Genomic DNA, 18735 nt, shown 5'->3' with positions numbered 1-18735 from the left:
AGGATCTGTATAGCTCTTGGTTCTCTATGAGTGCACAAATCTCAGTCTGAACTTGGTAGCACTTGGAAAGAGATTCAGGCATGAGTACATCAGACTTGCCATGCTCAGTGGTATGAATATGGTTGACCCTCTCACATGTCTCCTGTCCTTTCTAGGGGATGAACATAGAGGCATCTTTTATTCTACAAGATATTTAAATGAAGCAGGGAATTGTTATAGCTTTAAAAGGTAGAAGATTACCTGAATTTCAACAAACTCAACTATATATTTTTTCTTAGATCTATTCTAAATCTTCAAAACCTCTTTCCTTCCCTATGGTCTTTCCTCAGCCTTTGAATCTTTTCTTGATGTCTTTCTTAGAAACTATAAGAAGCTCTTAGCTGAAGGCATGTGAATTTCTGACAGCATGGAGTATAAGGTAGATCTGAATGGAATTCTTAGAAATAGAGAAGACGATATTGAGATGAATTTATTGGCAAAGTAGAATGGATCCCCTCGACTTTGAATAGATTTCTCTATCATGATTTATTACTGTGTTACATATTCTTTTATAAGGTGAATTCTTCACAAAATTGCTGTTTAAAAGTCAGAGAAGTAGGGAGAATGAAGCTGTATTTATTTTATTTATTATTATTATTTTTTATTATGTTATGTTAGTCACCATGCAGTATGTCATTATGAAGCTATATTTAGAACACATAAGAAGAGAATAGCTATGTGGGGTTAATAAACAATAGTCACCATATTTTCAATAAACACTAAATTTATATATCTTAATCCTGAAGACAGAATATGGACAATGAGAAATGATTCTACTAATTCTCTATCACTTAGTGTCAGCCCAAAAGGGCTGAATCACTGCCTCATGCCCAGTTGTCTGGCACCTTTCCACTGTTAGAAACTTGGAGTTTAATCTCATCTACACAGGTACATGGTTTTCTTTGAGAGCATCTTAGGTGTGGTGGCTTCCATGGGCAAAATTACTTCAAAGAAGAATAACTAAATGAGAATGCCTTTTTTTTTTTCTTAATTTAGGAGATAAAAACAGCTCGAATACACTGCTATGATATGTAACAAGAAAAATATAGGATATCTATTTGCTTCAAGTCATCCGTATTTACTGATAACTCTTGATTTCCTCGTGATTACAAATATATCTTTCAAACTTCCCCTTTTGAGTAAATGACCTCACCATTGTCCCATTTGCTCAAGCCAGAAATCACACACACAAAGAAATAATCTAATCTCATTTTGTTTTTCCCTCATTCCCATTTCCAATATATCAGCAAATCTTGGTACTAGCTAAAAAATACATCTTTATCAGTTTACATTTTCTTTATTTTCACTGCCCTCGTAGTCAAAATCAGCATTCTCAGCTGTATTATTTTGATGGCTCTAACTACTTATCCTTTCTTTGATCTTGCTTGATTATCTATTCTTCACAAAGCAATCCAAGTGATAAATTAAAAATGCAAATTTCAGTATGTCACTAGGCCCTCCTCCATTGTGATTTTTAAATTCTCCAATGTGTTTTCATCACATTTGTAGTAAAACAAAGTTCCAGTGTTATCTATAAGGCCCTGTGAGACCAGACCACTTCCTGGGTCCCTGATGGTACCTATTGTCTCTCTCTCTCTTGTTTGCTCACCAAGCTCCAGACATGCTAATTTCCCCCTCTAAATGGAACAGTCTTCCTCCAGATCTTCATGTGGCTAGCTCTCTTTGTTATTCAGGTCTCAGCTCAAATGTCTCTTCTTCAGAGATGCAGTTCCAGATCATCCAAATTACTAAAATGTATGTAATATCATCCCCAACAATCTCTATTAAATAGTGCTATTTTATTTTCAAATTGTACTTCTATCTATCTAAATGTTTCTTATTTATTTTCTAACTTAATTTATGGCTTATAGGATCAGTGACTGTTTTATTAGCATTTAATTCCAGTATTTAAAATGTCATGCTTATCACACAGTGGATGCTTAAAAAAATATAGGGTGAAGTAATATATATGTATATATATAATTGTATAAATGCATATGTGTGTATGTACATATAGCTGTATGTACATGTATGCATGTACATGTATTTACATATAATTGATGTATATATATAATGGGTTTATGTATATACATAACATCTTAGGTACTTTACTAGGTGCTGAGCAAGGCAAATAAAACAGTTTCTATATTCACATAGTCCATAATCTAGTGGCAGAAGAGATGTTGAGACCTTCATAAAGGACATACCTCTTTTCTCTACTAACGGAACTCTGTAAGCAGCAATAGGGCTCTCATTTATTATTGCTTAAGACAGGTTCAGAAGTGCAAACCTGGATATAAAAAGAAGGAGATCAAGAGGTTGTATGTTTAAATACAAATGGAGAACTTGAAAAGGGAGAAATCAGGTTCAAGGGAGTTATGATAATGGGTCTACAGAAAAGTAATAAGAAAGAGAAAGAAATTACATGGAAATAAGTTAAATTTTATCAAACTGAAGGATAAAGCCAATCATGAGTCATCTCCTTGGCTGGTCTAAGCATTTATTCCAGCTCAAGGGTCTATAATTATCTAACTTCCAATTAGTCCAGGCTATTGTAATGAATTGTGAGTAGCTCTGTAAGGACTGGGAGGAGGCTATTAAGCACATAATGTTTGTCTTCCCAAAACTAATCGATGAAGTAGGGAGGCAAAGTACCTCTGCCTCCTATCTGTCTGTTCCTTAGCAATGGTCATTAGTGGTACAGCTTTTCTTTCCATATCCTTTTTCTCTTAGACTCCTGGGACTCTTGTTGACAATTCAGAGAAGCCCTGCATATGCAGGATATGTGAATTAGAAATCACTGTGAAGGCAAGTATAGTTAGGTCGGGGTTGAGTTCCTTGAAATTCTTCAAGTATGGATTCTTCTGCATCGTTGATGGAAATGGTTTCTAAGTGTAATGTGTATCAGAAAAATTCTTGGGGAGCTTATCAGCATGAAGATGACCATACGACATCAAGGATTTAATTAACAAGGTAAAGGATGGTCCCTGGAATATGCAATTAAGAACACAGAAGATATAAGTTGTCTTAAGAATATGTTTTGAGAAGCAATGGCTTATACTAATGTCATTATTACCTTTAAGAGAGAATTCTGAGATGATACAATTGGAGTGATATCTTGAAAGTGGAGTTTCATTTCTGTGATTATAATTGAGAAAAAAGGACACCTTTTCTGGATGGACCCAACATGTGGCCCAACAGTAGTTCCAGTTCCTTTCTGTTGACTGGTTTTCCAGGCTTGGAGGCAGTTCACCACTGGATTTCCACACCCTTCTTTTTCATCTACATCTTTATCCTTCTAGGCAACAGCACCCTCCTTCTTCTTATTAAGGAGGACCACAACCTTCATGAGCCTATGTACTATTTCCTGGCCATGCTGGCAGCCACAGACCTAGGGTTGACATTGACCACAATGCCCACGGTGCTGAGAGTCCTCTGGTTGGATCACAGGGAGATTGGAAAAGTGGCCTGTTTTTCTCAAGCCTACTTTATACACTCACTTGCCTTTGTAGAGTCTGGTGTTTTGCTTGCTATGGCCTATGATCGTTTTATAGCCATTTGCAACCCCCTTCGATATACTTCTATACTCACTAATAATCAAATGCTGAAAATTGGGCTGGGAGTTCTGATGAGGGGGTTTGTATCTGTTATCCCTCCAATTTTACCCCTATACTTTTTCCCCTATTGCCATTCCCATGTCCTCTCCCATGCATTCTGCCTTCACCAGGATGTCATCAAACTGGCCTGTGCTGATACCACCTTCAATCGCCTGTATCCAGTTGTGCTTGTAGTCCTTATATTTGTGCTGGATTCTCTGATTATCCTCATCTCCTATGTGTTGATACTCAAGAGTGTCCTGAGGATTGCCTCCAAAGTGGAGAGGGCCAAGACCCTTAATACCTGTGTCTTCCATATCTGCTGTGTCTTGGTTTTCTATGTCACAGTGATTGGATTGTCTCTGATTCATTGGTTTGGGAAGCAGGTCCCACATATTGTCCACCTCACTATGAGCTACATATATTTTCTTTTCCCTCCACTAATGAATCCTATCATCTATAGTGTCAAAACCAAGCAGATTCAGAGTGGCATTCTTCACCTTTTTACTACACATAGAGTTGAAGCATGATCTCTGACCATCATAGTTCCTCACACAGAATGTGAGAACTCTGGGTTTGGCAGAGGAGCAAAAAAGTCTCATATCAAACACCCATGATCAGATATCTTGTTAAAATAATTGTGAAAGTAGAACTACAATTGGCCCTACATTATCTCTGTAAACTCAAGTCTTTGGTCTAAACTAATTTGTGCAATTTTTTAGGAGAAAATTTGTGTGTACTGTTTGCCACTCAATTTCTGTGATAACAAAGGTGTGTCCTTTTAAAGGTATGTCTATGATGTATCTAAAATATATTTTGGGGGGTTAAGAAGATGGTGGACAGGAACAGAGTTGTAAGGATATAAAATAATAGTTAGTTTGCATAGAATAAAGTTGGTCTATTTATAGCTAATCCAATCTAACTCCCATGAATTGCCCCACAGATGTTTACACAATTGTGGCAACCTGTATGTTTGGCAACTGATGGTCTGGAATTTTCCTGTAAAGAAGTATGAATTCTTCCTCACTGAGTGTTATAATCACTTATCAGCCCAAACCTATCATTGATGTCTCCCCTCTCCATCAAATGATCATGAATTTGTCTCAAGAACTATAAGCTTATATTTATTTCCCAAGACAGCACCTACTTAAGAAAACTCATTTGTGATAAGAGGAACCAAGTATAAAAGAGAGGAAACAGACATCCCCATACTCCTTTGCTTTTTTCCTTCATTCTTATTCTACTACTCCAACTTTAGCTGTGGTGTTGGTACCATCTCCAGAACATATACCAGTAGTTAAGTGGAAGAGATGGTTTCCTTTCCCTCCTTTTACTATGAAAAGGCTTGAGGGACAGAAGGAATAGATTTCTACATTTTGATTGAAATTTTCTGATGAGTTGGGAAGGGATGGAAGGGACTGCAACTCAAGTCAAAAATAGCCTCCAAGAGTGGAGGCTGTGTTTTCATTAGGGCAAAGAAGGAAGAAAGTGAGCCAGGAGAAGGAATATATAGAAGAGGCTATGACGTGATTGGTGCTTTCTCCAGATCACTTTACAGAACTGTGCACCCTCTCCTTGTTCCTGAGAGTGTTAGCTGCTCATCACTCACATTTGCTGCTTTCTTCAGGCTATTATTCTCAAGTCAATCAGAACTGCTTCACCAAGATTATAACCCCGGCTTTCCTGGAGGCAGCCCACAGGTGAATAACAGCTCTTTCCCTTCTAAAGCTAAACTCCACCTGGGACTATATCCTTGCCCATCTCCTTCCCCTATTTACCCTGTTGTTTCTTACTCCCTGTCTCTAGACAGTGTCATTAATAAATTGCATACATCTGAATCCTTGTCTCAGGTTTTGCTTACAGGGAGCCCAGCCCAAGAAAACCTATAACTCTGATCTCTTTCCATTTTCATCAAGAGATTTAACTGTGATATGATTGAACTTATAAAAAGAGAGAAGCTATATGTTTTATTCACTTTTTTCATCCTTATCACTTGATGATATCTAAGTAACACAACTTGAATACTAAACTCTGTGTGTGTGTGTGTGTGTGTGTATGTGTGCACACAAGCAACACACATTTGATGGTAAGTTACATTCTGTTTCCCATTGTTCATTTCCCCAAAATACAGGAAATGAAGCTAAAAAAATGCAGGCAAGCAAATCTGGTTGACCATTTGGTCAATGATTAATGAAATGATCGCCCCTGTTTAAAAAAGTTATTTCTTATTTGCAAGTAATTGAAGAAACAAATTCATTTAAAAGAGGCCAAAAGGGGAAAACAGAAATGGGGAAACCAGGGAGGAGACTAAAGGAATACTTCAATTTATCTATATAAAGGAACTACAAATGACTGCAATCCACCCAGACATTTATTTTACTATAAAATCTATTTTATGAATCAATATAAGCATATCATTTCCTTGGGTGTATGTTACTGTCATCACAACATTTAGTTTCCTATAGATCTCACACAGGTGTATCTGTTATAAAATACGGGGTACTAAAAACAACCTATTTGCAACAGTATATCCCAGGAAACACTGCAAATATGTTTTGTATTCATAAGCAAGGTGGACTTCAGAGTGGTCTGTTGGACCAATGCACCAACCCATCAATGAATCTCCATCAGTAAATCTCTATCAGGACAGCTTGGTGAAGTCTGAAATTTAGCTTATCATCACTGAATACTTAAAAAAAAAGAACTTGTATGGGGTTATGATGGGAAGACTTCATGATAAATAAATTCACTAGTGCCTATTGAGATGAATAATCAGCACATAGTTATAGGAGATCTAAGGTTTATAAGAACATATATTAGGAAAAAACCTTTGCCAGTATCATTTTCTCTCTTCCAAAGAGTGTTATAAGTACATAGCATAAACTATAATTTAAAAGATAATCTACCATAAGGATACTGAATTTGAGTTAGGAATTCATTCTTCTGGATGAAACACAAAATCCAGTAATAAAAATGATTAAAAGATGATAAAAATGAAAAAAAAGATAAATAAAAATGAAAAAATGATTAAAAAATGATAAAAAAAGAGAGTCCGAAATATTAGAGATACATTGAAAAGACTAATCTGATCTAAAAAGTCAGCAGATTATTCCTCTTGCAAATATAAAATGAACTAATGACAAGCGAGAGGTATATGAATTCATTCTGTTAATCAATAAATAATTGCTGGATTTTTTCTGAGACGATGCAGATTTTACAGGGTAAATGAAAGGAGAGTATTTATAGTAGGTTTTAGATTAAATTAGATATTCAGAGCTATTAGAGATGTTCAAAGGACCTAGGGGACCTCTATATCCAATTATGTCAATTTTTGCTTTGTAGCCTAAATCCTCAGAAAGTATCATTGTTATGAATAAGCTCATAAACAAAATGTATTCTTATGGGAAACTTAGAAGTCTATGCCCCTATAGTTCTATGGCTTGTCACCAAGCTGACAGATGGTAAGAATAGTAAAAAAGCACCATAAAGTTGGGTCAGATGAGATAGAGCCTTGAGAGGAAAAATTTAAAAGATGGGATCAGCATGGACTAGAGTGGGATGCTGAAGGCTAACAGATATATGTCATAGAAAAATGTTTCTATTTTTCATAGAAAAAAAATTTATATTTTTCAAAGAAAAAGAAGGTTTTTAACATCAACACAAGCTTGCTCAACAAATAGCAAAAACAAAAACAAAATCCTAGGAAAAAGAATTCTCTGAATCCTTAGTGAAGGTATTTAGATGCCTGAATTTTACCTTCATATATGTTATAAGTAGCATATATGTTATAAATATAAATATGGTAGAAATAGGACTTAAACTGCATGACACAGGAACTCTGATCCATTGCTGAGGAATGGTAGGTAAGGCCAGAGGAAAATATTTTAACTCAAAAGGTAAGATATTTTTACTGATGAGGCTGTATGAATATCTTCAAAACATATTCTCATGAAGATTGAGCTCTGTAACCCAGAAGGAGACAGGAACTGACTGTATCACCCTTGCCAGGAAGTACTGCATCAAAGAAAGGCTTTTCATTACATGAGATGGAGGTTCTTCCAAAGCCAATAGATGATGCTACTGTGGTCCTATACTTATGAGGCAGTGTTGTAGGAATATGAAAGGAATGAATAAGGTTTGGAAAACACATACATGACAGAGATATAATGGCCACTTAAGAAAATGATGCCCCACTCACCTCCTCCCAGTGCTCCCAAACCTGGCTACTTAGAGTGTTGGTTGATAGGGGCTAACAGCTGCTCCCGTTCTCCAGGGATTTGTCCTATGCCTTACATGGAAAGTTATCCTGACTGGAGTATCTTGCAGCAGATGGAAATTTAGAAGTGATTATCTTACTAAAATGAAATGAGATAGCAAGTCATGAAAAGACAGAGCGGACTAAATCTAATCACACGAGCCCTTAAAAGAAAAGATTTTTTACTAATGGCAAAAAAAAAAAAAAAAAAAAAAAATTAAACTAGTGGTAGAACGATAACCCAAAATGATTCAATATTTGAGAATACCTTCATTAAGATTCTAGAGGAAGTGGTGCTTCCAGGAATGGAGTTATACACAGGTAAGGAGCTCTGTGGACGAGAGGGTAAATCTTCCTACTGACGAAACATGGGGAAAGCTTGAAATCATGTTTCAAGGTACTCACTATGTTAATTCATTTTCAGTTCACAATATGGCTCTCCCAAATCAAGTCATCCTAAGTATGCATTTAGTACAGCTTTCAGGGAAAGGAAATTCAGACTCAAGTCATTCTCAGAGACTGACTCCTAATCATGACTTCCCAAATTCTACTGACTTTCAGAAAGACTTATGGACTGAGGAAGGTTCAGGAGGAACTTAAGTGAATCTGAAATGTCAGAAACCAGAATGTTACCTACGTGGTTTAACACATTGCACCCATCCTCATTTTAAAGTCTCACAGTTGGTCGAAGCTCTAGGACAAATTTAGGAGACAAAGCTAAGACAAGACAAGACAAGACAAGGCAGTTCATCAGATCCATATCCACCCCAGAATATGAATACAGTCCTTTCAAGTCAAGAACGAATTATCAGAGGATAATACTCCATGTCCACTACTTCACTTCATCATTACTTAAAGTAAAAGAAGATTTTTTTTACTTGATATTTATGGTTCCAAACACAAGAACTGTGATCTCTGGATAAGACTTACTAAGAGGAAGATATAAAGCTTACTGTTTGAAAGAATTTACCAGTAAGTGGGACTCATTTGTGAGATAATATCACTTTAAAAAGGCATATATGAAAAAGTATAATAATAATAAGTGATCTCATTTGAAACCAAAGGAAGGTAATTGTCAGAAAATTATCAAACTTCATCTAAGTTTAGTGAGATTACTTGCTCCCAGATTCAGGAATGGCAAAGCCAAATGCAATTTTGATGTTATCTTCTCTATTCAGGAGGGGATCAGAAAGGACAAAGGTGATTTGACAGCATGATTTCCATCTGCTAGATAAAGCTACAATTCGGCTTCCTGTCTGTAGTGACAATGTGGAGTTATGGGGCACAGCTCTGGGGGCCCTCATCCTTCCGTAGAAGGCCAGGAGAAGATATCCCAGGAGCTTAATTATCCAGCAGCCAAAGGGACCCTGGGGAAGCATTTTTCTATACAAATAACTTCACCAATTAATCCTATTAGAGGTCATCAAAGATAACATTTGCATCAGGTTCTATATCAAGACCAGAGTTACCTCTCCCCTTAGCTCCTGGTGCACCAGGTAAGACTCTGGTGACCATGAAAGAAAGGATGAGATGGAGATAATAGAGAAGAAATTGAAGATAACTGCTCTTCTTGGACTCCTCTTCCTTCATGCAGATATTGCAAGATGGTGAATACAGGAGAGGGAAAAGCTGTGTGTATGCATGGACTGGGTTGTGTCTAGTGTAAAAGATTGCCCCATAAAAGTTCAACTCCCTAGGACATACTGACTCCCCAAGATACCCAGTGCATTTTTGTTTTGTCTTCTTTTGTTATTGTTTGAAATTACGGGTGCATATGTGAATAATCAAGAGATCCAGGTTGCTACCTAGACTTTCTTGTTAGCCCAAAGCTATCAAGAGTATTTTTCCTACAGTAGGAATATTCTTTGGAAGAGGCAAGCAGAGGAAGAGGGACTGATTTTGAGAGCACAGTTTCAAAGCAGGGTCACATAACATACAGGTTTCAGTATCACATCTTTCCCTCCTCTTGGTGCTATTCTCAATGTTCAGTTTTCTTTCTCACACATCTCCTTATGTAACCTTTCTGTCCTTTCTTTCATCTTCTTTGTGCTTTATACCTTTGGTAATTTGACTAATTCTCAGTTATAGGACAAAACTGTATGTGTTTGTGTTCTTACCTTAATGCTTATCCTTATGAGTTGTTGTTCCTTTAAGTCTTAGGAATGATCATAGTGTAAGAACTCCACTGGGGGTAAGATACAATCAAGACTGGTCAGGAATGTCCACCATTGAGAAAATAGTGGAGTCTGGAGGGCTTGCTGATGACCATATATGCAGGGTGTTGGTGAGTTGCTGGTGACTCTTAACTGGACATTTGTTTGGGGAAAAAACAAAAAAAAAACTGCTTCAATCAGCAGCTTACACATTTGTCAATTAGTGTATCAGTAAGTCAATTTCAAAATTGAAATTGAATTTGAAATTGAAATTGAAATTCAATTTCCAATTGAAATTCCAGTTTCAATTGGAAGTTAATTTCAATACATAAATTAGCTTAATTATCAGCTCACCAGGCAGTTAGCATGTCACCATGTTAAAAATAAGATCATTAATATTTCATTAATGACCTGATCATCTATGTCAAAATCTGTCATTGTTTCCAGGAAGACTGATCTGGTCCTATAACACTCAATAAAGAAAGCAACGTTAGCATTGGATGGAAAATGACATCCATGTTTTAATTGGAATGAATTAATCAGAGCCCTTAGTTCTGAAAGACTGGTAATAAAGTGTAAAAGACAAAAAAATTTACATTAAGGTTTAGGCTAGAGCATGGGTGATGGGGAAGAAACATATGGAACTTAGCTACAGGGAAGGGGCAAAGTGAGGGATGAGATTTAAACCCAATAAAAATATAATGGACATAAGAAGAAGGAAATAGGAAAATGAAAGGATGGAGATAACATCTAGCTGAATCCTAGGTGCATGTGCAAGAAAGGCAGACATCACTAGACGTGCCTAGCCAAAGCCAACCAGAATTAGCTGAACCATGTATATGAGTCAAAAGTAATTGAGACTATGGGCTCTGAAAAACAACCTGAGGGTCTTGAAGGGGCGGGGGATGGGAGGTTGGGGGAACAAGGTGGTGGGTGTTAGGGAGGGCACGTGTTGCATGGAGCACTGGGTGTGGTGCAAAAACAATGAATGCTGTTAGGCTGAAAAGAAATTTAAAAAATATGTAATTGTGTAATGTAAGCCACTGACATTGCACAGTGCTTTTTCATGTGGTATTTTTTTTTCGTTAGCTAATTGACACAATAACTAACTTGCATTAACTCTTCAAATATTAGTTCAATATTTAATGCTAGTACATTCATTTTCTATTGCTGTGTAATAAATGACCACGAACTGCACTGCTCACATTTGTTTATAATACAACCGTTCTGTAGCTCAGAGTGTGGTAGGCGTCAGTGGTTCTCCACTTAGGCTTTCATGGCCACCATCAAGGTGATGGCTGGGCTAGGAAAGAATGCACTTCCAAAGGCATTCACATTGTTGGCAGAATGTATTTCCTTGGCACTAAGAATGATGTCCTTGCTTTTTGGAGGTGGTCAGTCCCACTCCTAGGCCTGCCTGAATTCTATCTCATGTGGACCCCTAAATCTTCAAACTAGTAACTATGCTTCTCAGGCTTTGAATCATTTTGGGTTACCATTCCACCACTAGTTTAAATTTTTTGCTAGTGAAAAATCTTTTCTTTTAAGGGCTCATGTGATTAGATTTGGTCTACCCTGTCTTTTCATGGCTTGCTATCTCATTTTATTTAGTGAGATAATCACTTCTAAATTTCCATCCACTGTCTTCGGCACCAAATGCAATGCTTCCTTGAAGCAGAAAGTTGTAAATTCCATAAAGTTTAGTAATGTAACAGTCCCAGAGGGTTAGGAGGCACCTGGAAAGATTTCAGGCACCCCTCTCTGGGGTTTCCTGAGTGTGTTGGTTCTGTGGGGTTGCATAATATACTTACACATACAAAGTATTATAATGTGAACTACAACTCAGGTAAATATGGTATCATCCCAAGTAAGCCTATTTTTCTGAAAAGACCACGAGGTTTGTGTCCTTGATGCCAAGTCATCTTCCTAATTTATGTAGGTATCATCAATTCCTGTTTGTTGAATCAATGAACAGAATATAAATGGTGGATCCAAAATGGAAGGACCAACTTCTTTCCTACAATTGAAAATATGTTCACGATAGTGAGAAGAAACCAGATGGCAGAACTAGAGATGGACTGTATTTTAAGAGATAGGGAATTAAAATTGCTTATAACTTTTTTCTTTTTTACTCTTTTAATGTGGCTACTAGAAAATTTAAAATCAAGTACATGCTCAAATTATATTTCTACTGAATGTTTTGGTCTAGAGAGAACTTTTTTGTTTCTTCACAGGGATCTGCCATGTGGTCAAACATCAGTGCTGTCCCTTTTCTACTGACTGGCTTCCCAGGTCTGGAAATATTTCATCCTTGGATTTCCATCTCCTTCTTTGTCATTTATGTCTCCATACTCCTCAGCAATGGCACCCTTCTCTTCCTTATCAGAGAAGACCATACTCTCCATGAGCCAATGTACTACTTTTTGGCTATATTGGCAGCCACGGACCTTGGAGTGACTTTAACAACGATGCCCACTGTGCTTGGTGTTCTGTGGTTTGACCACAGAGCAATCAGCCATGGAGCTTGCTACTTTCAGGCCTATCTAATCCATTCACTCTCTATTGTGGAGTCTGGAGTCTTGCTTGTTATGGCCTATGATCGTTTTATTGCCATCCGCAATCCGCTGAGATACACCTCCATTCTCACCAATGCTAAGGTGGTGAAGATAGGGGCGGGGGTTTTAATGAGGGGATTTATACTTATTGTTCCCATAATCACCACCCTTTCTGGATTCTCATACTGTAAATCCCATGTCCTCTCCCATGCTTTCTGTCTGCATCAGGATGTGATCAAACTGGCCTGTGCCGACATCACCTTCAATAGACTTTATCCTATAGTCCTGGTCTCATTAACTGGTTTCTTGGACTCTGTGCTTATCCTTATCTCTTATATTCTAATCCTTAATACTGTGATGGGAATTGCCTCAGGTAAAGAGCAGGCTAAGGCTCTAAACACTTGTGTCTCCCATATTAGCTGTGTTCTGGTTTTTTATGTCACTGTTACTGGGCTGACCCTCATTCATCGATTTGGGAAATATGTGCCACATATAGTTCATATTATCATGAGCTATATCTACTTCCTCTTTCCCCCATTTATGAATCCAATAATCTATAGTATTAAGACCAAGCAGATAAGAAATGGTATCAATCACCTTTTCTTTCTTCACAGAATTTGATTCTGATCTCTTTACCTTGGGGTCTCTCCCCACTACAGAATGGGTTTCTTGGGAGAATGGAGTATGGACTATGTGAGGCCGATGTGGCTTGCAATCAAAAGGACTGGCATTCCTGTCATTTAAAAGACACAGCCTCATTGCTCTAATTCTTAGCCCCTTACCACCATCATACGATGAAGGACATTGGCTTTAGTCCTGCTGCTCTGTTTGGTAGACTGATTTGCTATATACTGTCATTTTTCACATCTGGTAAAATTGTCTTCATGTTTATCTGAAGCCAATGATACTTGAAATTTTTGCAGTCTATTCATTGAGAGGGGAATGAGATAGCTTGCAAGAGTTCCTTGGCATTTTTGTGGAAAATAGTTAAACATTTATTGTATGCCTGAGAACACATCAGAGATGATAGTGGGGGGCAGTCTTAGAAAACCCTACTAATATTACATGGTGCTAGAGTGGATGAGAAATAAATGAGAATGAGCACTGGGTGTTATATGCAACTGATGAATTACTGAACACTACATCTGAAAATGAAAATAATGATGTGCTATATGTTGGTTAATTGAATTTAAATTAAAAAAAAAAAAAGAAAGAAAGAAGTGAGAATAAGATATTCAGGCCAAGAGAGGGCTTACTGTCAAAACCACTCAAGGTCAAAAAAGAACTTGGATTCCAGCAGATGCCAGTATAACTAGATGCCCACTCTAGGTAGATTAATGAGAAGCCTCTGAGTTGCTGATATCTGATGTCTTCAAATTTAGGGGATGAGGACATCAAACCACTACAATAAAATGAAGTTCCATTTCTGGCATACCTGAGTTTTTGTTTTGTGTTCTGCAGTTCATAACCTTCACATACACTTAATGAAAAAGGATACTTGTCAAAGAAACATTCTAATATGTGCACAGAGCAACATTTTGTCTTTTTCTGGATTGAGGGGATGCTGGTGAAATACTTTCAGGAAATATTGTAATCGTATGGACTTGAAACACATAAAACATTTAAGGAAAGTTCTCTTAGGGCCTCCCATACACTTTATTCCATGCAGGGAATGAGATGAGAATCTGTACATCAGCAATATAGGAAGAAAATTTTTATTTTTTTTAGTTCATACAATGGTAAAAAGGGCTAGAGAGAATGATGTACATTCCACAAAATAATTGATAATACGTTGGAAAATAGAATGTCAATGTGGTCAATCAATAATTAGTCCATGCCATTGCAGAGGGTATGTGCTATGGCGAGTGCTGTGAAGTGTGTAAACCTGGTGATTCACAGACCTGTAACCTGGGGCTAATAATACATTATATGTTTACAAAAAATAAAAAGTATAAAAAAATAATTAGTCCATGTCTTTTTCTTTTTTCTCTTCTAACTGGAGAAGGAATTGCATATCCTTATGTCTTTTTTTTTAATTTTTTTTTTTATTTTTTATAAACATATATTTTTATCCCCAGGGGTACAGGTCTGTGAATCACCAGGTTTACACACTTCACAGCACTCACCAAAGCAAATACCCTCCCCAATGTCCATAATCCCACCCCCTTCTCCCAAACCCCCTCCCCCCAGCAACCCTCAATTTGTTTTGTGAGATCAAGAGTCACTTATGGTTTGTCTCCCTCCCAATCCCATCTTGTTTCATTGATCCTTCTCCTACCCACTTAAGCCCCCATGTTGCATCACCACTTCCTCATATCAGGGAGATCATATGGCATATCCTTATGTCTTACTGGATCACTGGAATGATTTCCTATAACCAACAGATTCTCTTGTAAAGGGATTTATTTCTCCATTAGAAATGGTTATTTATAAAATAATCTATGAAAACCATTGATTTAGATCTTCCATTACTGTTTGCTTCCATTCTTAATTCAGCTAGTTTTTTTTTCTCATTTTAATTAGACTTTCCCCATTGATTCTATGAGAGAGAAGGGAATAATAGATTAATTGGCCTGTACAGTTCAGGCAGTTTAAAAATTAAAAATTAAAAATAAAAGAATATATAACAACTTAAAAGAAAGGGAAAAGATACATTTAAAAAAATCAAAACAATGGTGCTATAAGTAAATCTAACATAACAAGTGTTTCTAATAGAGTGATACCTAGAAATGAATTCAAAGAAAAATAATGAAATATATGAGGTAATCCTATAGTTATAAACTATTTAAAGAAAATGGGCATGATCTTTATTTTTTATCATCTATTTATATATGTGCAATAACATCTTAAAAGTTTAAGATTTCATAGAAATATAGTTACTAATCAATTTTACCATGCCATCTTATTATCTATAAGATTATATTCTATCTTTTGTAATATATACTCTGTTCTCAAACTTCCCCAAATAAAATGGGTAGAGTTTATCTAGACATATGGAACATACTATTACATTAAAAATAGCTAAAAGTGTAAACATGTTATACCTTTGACTATAGTAATTTTACTTGCATCAATTTATTCGTAGGAAAATGGAAAATTTGTTAAAAAAAAAAAAAAAGCCAAGTATGGTAGAAAGAATGTAGTCTTGGAAGAAAAAAGCACATCTACTTTTTCCTTCTTCACTTTCAACCTTTGTGATCTTGAACAATCAGTAAATCTCTGAGCCTCAATTAAGAATAATAAAATGCATGCTATTGGCATTCATATGTCCTGTTAATTATATTAACATCATTGTATTGGCAAAGCTAGACATCTGAAGATTTCAACCTGTCAGCACTAAAATAGAAGGGAAAAACATTTGGCCAGTAGGAAATCATTTAATATATGATGATTCTTTCCCATGATGAAATACATTGTTAATATAAATGAAAATTATAAGTTTTAAATAGCCTTTGGAAATGATGGTGCTCCTTCAGGCTTTTCCCTCCATCACTCTCAATATAGTTTTCTCTTCTGAGGACACAAAGACATCCAGTCCGTTGACTTGTATTTCTGATTCCTTCTTGTCTTAGTTACCTTGACAACCTAGATGGTTTTATTTTCACTTCTTTGGAAACTCTTTAGCCAGTATCCTATGTGTTTTGTGTGTTTGATTTTTTGTTTTGGCTTATTTTAAATTTATCCTAAACATTTCATTCTTTTATGTTCTTTGGAGAAAATGAAACAAAACAAAGCAAGATGACCCTTGATGTAGATCTTAACATTTTCCTGGCCTTGTGCCAACACATAAGTTATTTTTACCATCATTCTTAGGAGTATTTACTTAATCTTTGTGACAATTATTTCAATGACATCCATCATCTCCTTTTTACAGATGAGGAAGCTCCAGTGCTATGTATATAAAGACACAGAACCTGTAAGTAAGTCTGGGATCATTCTCATACTCCAGGGCCCCTGCCCTTACCCATGAATTACAGTAATTTGAAACAAAGTTTCCAATCTAATCTAATTTGATATGACTATTGATCATTCTCAAGTCCCTCCTCCTGTTCTCATATTTGTTTTTTGAACTCAATACACACATATATAACTGCCCAGGAGACATTTCTACCCGACTGCTTACAGACATGTAAGACCCTAACATGAATAACTCTCTTCATTCTTTTTTTCCAAATCCAGCATGAAAAACAATGCTTAGTGCACGAGTCAAACAACAGTTCCTGATGACCTAATAGTTACTCTCTTCCTTGATCCCTATCTTAATAAATGGAGCTGCTCTTCACTCAGATAAAATCAGAGGGGCAGATGTCATCTTCCAGTTTTCTCTCTCCTTAATCTACCACCTTCAGTCAATTTCTCCTCTTTCTAAGTCATAGACTCCTTCTCTGGTCCACGGCTATGCCACCCTACTGACAACACCTCATCTCATCCACATCAACACTGTTTCTCACCTGGATTATTGTAATTTAGTTCTGCACACTCTTCACTCACTCTTCTACCTTTTCAACAAGTCCTCCAAGCTTTCACCAGAGTAAACTTGTCAGAGGGATTATCTGATCATGGTCCCTGCCCTTTACCTCACACTCACTGCTCTTAGGGTGAAGTCAAAACTCCTCACGTGATTTGTAAAACCCAACATGATTAGAACCTGCTGCCACAGATTCATTTTGTATCACATTTTGCCACATTTTTTTTTTTTTTTAGCTATACTAAAATTCTTTTTGTTTGAATTCATCATATTTCTTTCTTGCCTTTGGCCTGTGCACATTTTTCCTCTCTGTTTGGAACTGAACTCTATCCTACTCACAATGACCATTTTCCTTACCTTCCTCCTTGTTCAATTCTCTGCTGAAATCACATTTCCTTTGGGAAATCACTGATCCCAGAGATAGTCCCTGTGTGCTTCCATTAGCATGTTATCATCGATGCAGTAATGACAGTGGTATGAAAATGTATGGTTAAAGAAAAAAAAAAAGAAAAGGAAATAAAAGAAAATTTATGATAAATATTTCTTTTCTGATACCCATCGTACTATTCTCTGTTTATTGTGAAGCTGATGCAAAAAGATTAATGATCTAAAAATAAGGTAATTTTTAAGACAAAAAGTTAATTGTCCCCATAGCTATTAAGAAATTCACTTGTGGGACGCCTGGGTGGCTCAGTTGTTGAGTGTCTGCCTTTGGCTCAGGTCATGATCCGAGGGCCCTGGGATCGAACCCCACATCGGGCTCCCTGCTCAGCAGGAACCCTGCTTCTACCTCTTCTACTCCTCCTGCTTGTGTTCCCTCTCTCGCAGTACCTCTCTCTGTCAAATAAATAAATAAAATCTTAAAAAAAAAAGAAAGAAATTCATTTGTGTTCTTTTAATCAGAACTTATTTCCCCAAAGGAATAGAAAAGACAAAAATGCAATTGGAATTCGTAAGCTCTAGGACCGACAATGGTACATGTGACCCTTGAGAGAAATAGGTATACTTGTGTCATTTAAGGTAGACAACAGGAAGGATATGCATGTATTTCTTAAACCCTGATGCTGAGGATTTGGTTGGGGGGGATCATATAAGCAAATTCTGATATTCCACCTCTGCTGGTATCTGAGTTTCTAGTTTTCCTCCCACATCCTTTGGGGAATGCATGAATGACCTGAGGACATTGTTTAAGTGACCCAACTACTCCCAAAAAGAGGAAAGAGATCAGGGGTCTCCTGAGTGGCTGTAAATCTCTGAGGAAATGATTCCTACATATATAAGCTTTCTAATGGGGCCTATGGCTATGTGAGGGAAACTAATGGCTATGTGAGGGAAACATCTAAACCTGGTCTTCAAATAGGGCAGGAACAAATCCCTGTTACAGCAACAAGACTGGAGTGGGAGTGTGCCAGGAACAGAAATATGGAATGACTCTTCTCCCTTCTGATATTATATGTAGACAGGAGAAGCATTTAAGAAAGCTTTCCAGAGACCTGCATAGAAGGAAGATCTGAGCCGAGGTGAGAGACATCTACAGCACAGACATCTTCCTTTTTTTTTTTTTTTTTTTCAGTAAGTGTATAAAAGAAACTATGCCAGATTTGGCTTTCTAATCTGTGATCCTTGTTGGGTTGGCATCACCATAACAATGAGTGCCGTAAATTAAGTG

The 18735-nt window shown here is 36.8% G+C and overlaps 2 protein-coding genes across 3 annotated transcripts; both read left to right on the top strand.

The window, feature by feature from the left end:
* Positions 1–3226: 3226 nt before the first annotated feature.
* On the top strand, positions 3227–4165 carry LOC131821345 (olfactory receptor 51B5-like). Its single transcript, XM_059157395.1, has one exon. It carries the CDS (start codon positions 3227–3229, stop codon positions 4163–4165), a length of 939 nt encoding a protein of 312 aa, XP_059013378.1.
* An 8121-nt stretch (positions 4166–12286) lies between these two features.
* On the top strand, positions 12287–17155 carry LOC131821336 (olfactory receptor 51B2-like). Of its 2 annotated transcripts, XM_059157383.1 has the most exons (2): positions 12287–13184; positions 17145–17155. In XM_059157383.1, exons 1-2 carry the CDS (start codon positions 12287–12289, stop codon positions 17153–17155), a joined length of 909 nt encoding a protein of 302 aa, XP_059013366.1. The 2 variants fall into 2 exon arrangements, with proteins under 2 accessions (XP_059013366.1, XP_059013358.1); XM_059157375.1 differs by lacking the exon at positions 17145–17155 and having other exon boundaries at positions 12287–13219.
* Positions 17156–18735: the final 1580 nt, after the last annotated feature.

Source organism: Mustela lutreola, chromosome 1, assembly GCF_030435805.1.
Source record: "Mustela lutreola isolate mMusLut2 chromosome 1, mMusLut2.pri, whole genome shotgun sequence".
NCBI lineage: Eukaryota > Metazoa > Chordata > Mammalia > Carnivora > Mustelidae > Mustela > Mustela lutreola.
Note: the sequence above shows the minus strand (reverse complement) of the source record. Positions and strands in the feature narration are given on the sequence as shown.

Coding starts and splice junctions, on each gene's coding strand:
- LOC131821345 (XM_059157395.1), top strand. CDS start 3,227: ATGTGGCCCAACAGTAGTTCCAGTTCCTTTCTGTTGACTGGTTTTCCA.
- LOC131821336 (XM_059157375.1), top strand. CDS start 12,287: ATGTGGTCAAACATCAGTGCTGTCCCTTTTCTACTGACTGGCTTCCCA.